The following is a 6,176-nucleotide window of genomic DNA, read 5'->3' as shown; positions in this document are numbered from 1 at the left end:
AATTTTCTCTGCTTAGGTAAGGAGGTAAGGAGGTCAAAATCAGCACACCTTACCTGTCGCCTCACACCAGCAGATTGCTTTTCAGAAGTTCAGCACCGGCCTGACAAAAGCTATTTACCAGTTTTGGAACTGGCGGGGTCTGTTTGTTCAGTACAACTCTTGCTCTTAAGACAAGGAAACCCAGGTCCACGTACAGTAAATAGACACAAAAGAAGTTTCTGGTCCATTGGACGCTTTTCTGAGTCTTTATTTTGAGAGTGGGCAAGAGGGAGATGAATGTTTTTTATCTGAGTGAAACAACACTAGCCCCAGGCCAGCCTTTAATAACTGAGAAGTAATAACAAGATCTTGGCCCGCAAACGCCATCAAGCACAGCACGTGCACGGTCATGTCACCGCTTCTGACACAGCCTGTGTTAGGTCTCTTACAGCTGATGGTGAGGCTCCTTGCTAAATTAATGCGGACCCCCAACCCTCAATGCAAACACCCAATGTGAAACTGGATTTTTATGACTTTAAAGTAACTGTCTTAGAAACATGATGCCTGAATCTTTCCAAGCTTTGTAATCATTCCAATAAAAGGGAAAATAGTTCTGACAATTTCAAAACACCTCTTGAAATTAACATGGGTCACCTCGAGCAAAGCCACACACGGGGGATGGAGGGTCTGAGTCATGGCCTGGGGCCCTGAGCCTGAGGAAGGAAGTGCTGGGCGGCAGGGACAGGGAAGCAACCACAGGAAGAAGGGTGGGAGTGACCAACAAGAGTGGAAAATGCCACTGCCCATGATCACAGAGCTCCACTGCTCACTTGGCAAAAGCTACCTGTCCCCTCCCATCCATCATCTGGTCCCACCCAGATCAAATTGCCATTTGATAGATTCTTCTTCTCTGGTGTCTATTTCAACTGGTAACATGGGATAAGCCAGTATTATAGGGGTCTCCAGGCCTCTCCCTCTTCCATCAGCAACGTGCCTAGTGCTAAGGGAGCACAGAGGTGGAGTAAGGTGGGACCGTGGCACTGGGGAGCTTCTGTGAGTGAGCTTGAGCCATTCGAGGGGACAGACTTATATGCTAAATCTCAGGGTCACATGCAGATTATAGAAAATGCCAGTGAACTAATCAAGATCTATTGTAGAAATGTATTCAGATATTACGGAAAACTAAAGGGGTTATCTTGGGTCTAGAAAACTTTGATTTATAGTAAAACTTTTATAGGGGGGGCTGAATTGGAACTGGATGGATTTTCCCATCATTATTATTACTTTTTTGGAGTTGATTTGTGCCAAACAAATTACTTCAAGGCATCAAGTAATCAAGAATTTAGCATATTTCAGAATCCTAGAATGTTGATCCTCTACCAAATCCTAAAGAAAATGAGTTTTAAATTATCTTCACTTACCTTAAATTTTTCTTTTAAATATAAATGTACTCTTTCAGAAGTAAAAGCAGATAAAAACATTTCACTGTCTTCTTATGCCCTTCTCAATGAGGACTCCACTGCCCCTTGCAAGCACTGCCACACTCTCCCCTACATACTGGGACAATCTGTGTAGATCAGTTGGATGGATAGGCCTAGTCCCCTTGCTAATCTTAGGAGGGATGAATTTCAGCATGAAAATAAGATCAGATATAAATATCCCAAGAATAAAAAAAAAAGTGTGAGCATCCCCTTAGAAGCTAAAATTACCTGGAGTCCACTGAGTTAATTCTGAGACAGACTAGTTTCATTGATTGGATAACGTATTTGACCTTCTCAAATCCCCTTACAGTGTGGTCCCACTTGTGATGGATCACTGGGGTAGTGGCTGACGTTTGTAGAGATTCCTTTACTTCTCTTGGTTTCAGTTTCCCCTAACTAGGGAGAGCTGACATGTCCTCTAAGATCCCCACCCCCATCCTAAATATACCCATGGATTTATGATTTCACAGATCACCTGGTAATAAGAAGGGCTTATGGCTTTGGAACCCCATGGAAATGTCATGAAAGCATCTATGCCATGCTTAAGTACAACTGAAGGCCAGGCAGCTGTCCCCTGGCCTGGCCTGCCCTACTCTGTGTCATAGCAGCTACTGTCTGCTCTACTCTTCCCACCCTGGGAATCTACTATAGAATAAAAAGAGGAAAGACAACCAACTTGGAGACTTAGGAGTGAGGGAAAAGGGACAGATTCAGTCGTTTTTTAAGAGGAATCAAATACCAATTATAACAAAATAGTCCAGTCGGTTGTTTTTCATAAGTTTTCATCTAAATGACCTACAGCAAGGATAGAAAAACACAAAGTTCAAAGCATGAAAGAATGAGCAAGCATCAATGATCTGACACCAGATATACGTAATGAAACATCTTGTTAATGTAGCTCTTTTTAAAGAGCTACATTAGAACAAGAACCAAACTGCACCAAGCAATGAGAAACAGCTTTGTAGATTTTACCTTTCTTTCATTTAATATAAAAAATGGGACAAGCAACCTCTTAATTTTCCCTAAATGTCATCTTTTGGCTGATGGTAGAAGCTAACCACTATTTGCATATTGATGTTCCCATAATTACAGTTGGGTCCCTTAAATATAGTTTCCAACTTGTGATTTGTTTGCAATGTAATGTAGTAGGGTTACTGACTTTACAGGCAAGGCTATGTGTCATTTGCTTTAGGCTACAGGATCACGTCATCTTGTAAGCATCAAATGAACACAATTAAAAGTGACAGGTCTTTAAAATGTGCTTGAAGGGTGATGGGTACTAGCCGATGCTCCTCAGCATACGTGGCCAACTTCTCCTGGGCATCTGGTAAAGGCTGTTCTGGGCATGGCTTAGCTCTGGAAACCTCTCTGTCAGCATTTTGGTTTGCTGGTCATATCATTCCAGAAGTTTTCATTCTCAAAGTTGTTTCAATTACAAAATTCCATGGATCAGATGCATAAGACCGAATAGGAATTTCCCCTTTCTTTATCTGCACAAACACGTTTTTCTGATATTCCTTTTACTAAATTATTTCCCACCATATTCACCCAATAGTTACAGAATATGGCTGGATGGTCCATCTTCCTATGAATTCCCTTCAGATCCTAGTGAAGTCTTATTTCTAAAGATTCTTTAATATGGAGGAGACAGTCATGCATAGCAATCACTCTCTGTGGATCTGGCTATTGTGAAGATTCAAAACACCATCATACCAAAGGATACACATTCCCACTTTGTTACATCAGAGTTTAATATGGCAATAAATGCCTTGAAAAGTATGCATTTTAAAACTGAAGTTTATTGAAAGCCATCCTTTCTTCAAACAATTGCCAATTACCCCTGGGCATGGTAGCTGCGGACATTACTCAATCAGACAAAAGCTTTGTTTGGTCTTTTCAAGAATTAAAGTTAATTTGGTGTCCGTTGATTATACTTTCCTCATTTCCCAGAGGGAAGTATGGAATCTCTTAGCTGTGAGCATTTATTGGAAGACACAGAGAAAGCTACTTTGAGACACTCTTTGCCCCTGGACAGCTGCTCAAAAAAAGAGAAAGAGTCTAGGTGACAGAGATTGGGGCCCATCGCTCTCCCTCTCTAAGAACCTGTCATGCCATTTCCAAACAGAACTTACCAGGAAGAGAGGTGACCCCAGAATGCTGGAAGACAGACAGAATAGTGTATACTTTATGTCCTGGAGGCCCCAGCAAGGGAGAAAAGACTTCTGTTGAGACACAGGCCACATGCCTTAGGAAATATCCCCCCGGAAACAACCCAGAGGTCCAGTGTCCTTGCAGATCCAATGGAGTCCTTGCAGGAAGAAAGGTGGACAGTGAGGTCCTCTGGAGTCATGTGGAGGTTGTCCAGTCGGCATTCTTGGGAGCCTTGCATGTGTGCACATCCAGGGCTTCCAGGCAGTCTTGACAGCGCACGGCGCAGCACCAGTGGAACTTACACTCGCACTTGGTCATCCGGGTGATGCGGGAGGTGTCATAACCTCTGCCACAGCACATGACTTCACAGCTGTCCATGCCTCTGGAAGTCAGGTTGCACACACGGCCTGCTGTACCCAGGGAGCCTGGAAGACAACCCAGGAAGGTGTCATTGAAAGGGTTTGAGTGGATTACAATATGTCTCAGGAGGAGAAGCAGGAGGTCCATCCTCTGGTATAGGGCCCTGGCCCCACCTCTACACAGCCTGGTGCCGTAACCCCACTTTATGAGTCCATGCAGCTGATCATATCATTTCCAGAAGCTGCAGGGAGCTTGCAGGGGCCAGGAGGACAGAATTCAGGAAGGAGGGTCATGAAACTTTGGGTTTGCCTTGGGCAACCTGAATTCAGCTCTGAATTTCAGAGTAGTTTTACCTGGATTTGGGTAAAAGCATCATTGGGTGGGCAAAGCCAGATCCTGATTCCCACTCCCCCAACCTCAAATCATATTAAAAGAAGCAGTGACCAAGGTTAGTTCTCTCCAAATTTGTAGGGGTATAGAATCCACAAAGGGAGGAAAATCCACCTCCCCAGACCTGCTTACACTAAAAGCTTATTAGAAAAAAACTGGAACTCTGGTTGCTGGTGGGGAGAAGTAGACATCATTTGTGTGAAACCCTGGGGAGGGAGGGACCAGCCCTGCCTGGTTTATCTCCCCCATCCTAGGCAATCAAGCAGGCTACAGAGACATGTGGGAGGCACCTGTGGAGGCCAGGATTCATGGCCTTCACAGAACAGAACCGGCATTAAAAACCTGTTAGGAATTACGAGTGGAAAGTCATCTTTGTTAATCAGGGAAATGTTTGCTAAATGGTAATCTATATTTATGTATGCGATTTCTGAAAAAGAATGAAAAAGACAGAAAGCCTCTTAATTTGCTCTATTTCTGGGGAAACACACAGAAGTCTTTTACAATAGCATTATCAAACAGCAGAACCAAGTGCAGTGGACATTTTGGGAGAGTTTTCTCAGCTAATAATGACCCTTTCCATTTCTTTCACAGAGCTCAGCACCCCAGCAGCCATGTTGAACATTACGCTACTCACTGGCACTGAATGAGTGGACCAAGGGTGCGTACCTGACTCATGTGCAGCTAATCAGACAGATTTCCATGGGGCTGTGTGATTTTGACAGTCACTACCTCCATGGCAGTCATGTTCTGTGATGAGGTCTGTGGACTAGTAGAGATCCAGAGAAAGACAGGAATGAAGTGAATACACAGAGATAGCAAAGATGGGTCAGGGAAAGAGAATACTGCCTGACACTAGACTATTTTCTGGTTCTGCTTCCATTTCTCCTAGAGGCCTGGCTGGTCTCCAACCTTTGAGTTCCTAGAGACTGTATTCTTCTAATAATTGTCCCCTTTTAGCTTAAACTGCTCCCATTTCTATTACTTGCAATCAACAATAATAAATAATTGACAAACTAGAGAAGCCAAACTCCTTATTGGGGGGGTACCCTTATATCAGGATGGAAAACATGGTGATTTAGCTTGTTTTCAGTTGCTCCATCACTGAACCAGGAATGTCTCCCTTTTCACAATTTGTACAATGCCTCGTGACACTCTGTTTATCTCAAACTGCTCTGTGTTAGAATTATCTACATAAATGTCATGTTGCCCTGCCTGTTCAGAGTGACCAGGGAAGCAGTAGGGTTCAAGCAGGGCGTGGGGTCAAAAAGAGCAGGGGTGGGGGCAGAACAACTCTGCCTGATCAGCCGCCGAGAGCAGGAAGACAAGCAGAGGAATTTCATGAGGACAGGAAGGATGGCAGAGGGCCGGAGCCAGGGTGGAGGGTGGGTCAGCCAGGGGTGGCCCCAAGCCTACATCATGCTGAAGAAGCAAAGGGTTAGAAGCAGAAGCAGCTGGGCCTGGATTGGGGGACAACCATGAGGACGATCCTCAAAATCACTGATTGTTCAAAAAGGACTCCCTGCCAAATGCTGCCTCTTAACAGCACACCCATTATTTCATTCAATAAACATTTAGTGAACACAAACGTGTAAGATGCTGTGTTGGCTGCCTGGGGTTTTGCGGGGAGGGAGGGAATAAAATAAATAGGACCGAGTTCTTATATTCAGGGGCTTCAAAACATAGCACAAGATAAATGTGTGGGAAGAGATGCTTCCACTACGTTTGGAAAATTGTTTCATTTGCTCAGGGCCTACTGAAAACCACAGTAGAGTCATGTGCAAAGTAGCACAGCAGACAAAGCTCAAAGACAGTACA

General features: G+C 44.1%; 1 protein-coding gene across 1 annotated transcript in view; it reads right to left on the bottom strand.

The window, feature by feature from the left end:
- Positions 1-2,415: 2,415 nt before the first annotated feature.
- The window catches only part of WNT2 (Wnt family member 2), a 42,676-nt gene continuing 38,915 nt past the window's right edge, over positions 2,416-6,176 (bottom strand). Inside the window, exon 5 of the mRNA XM_081287281.1 lies at positions 2,416-4,036. Within this exon, the coding sequence (XP_081143407.1) occupies positions 3,807-4,036 (230 nt within the window). The 3' untranslated portion in view covers positions 2,416-3,806. The remainder of the gene's footprint in view (positions 4,037-6,176) is intronic.

Source organism: Spermophilus citellus (assembly GCF_964194105.1).
Source record: "Spermophilus citellus genome assembly, chromosome: 3".
Classification (NCBI taxonomy): domain Eukaryota; kingdom Metazoa; phylum Chordata; class Mammalia; order Rodentia; family Sciuridae; genus Spermophilus; species Spermophilus citellus.
This window is presented reverse-complemented; position numbering and strand designations above follow the sequence as displayed.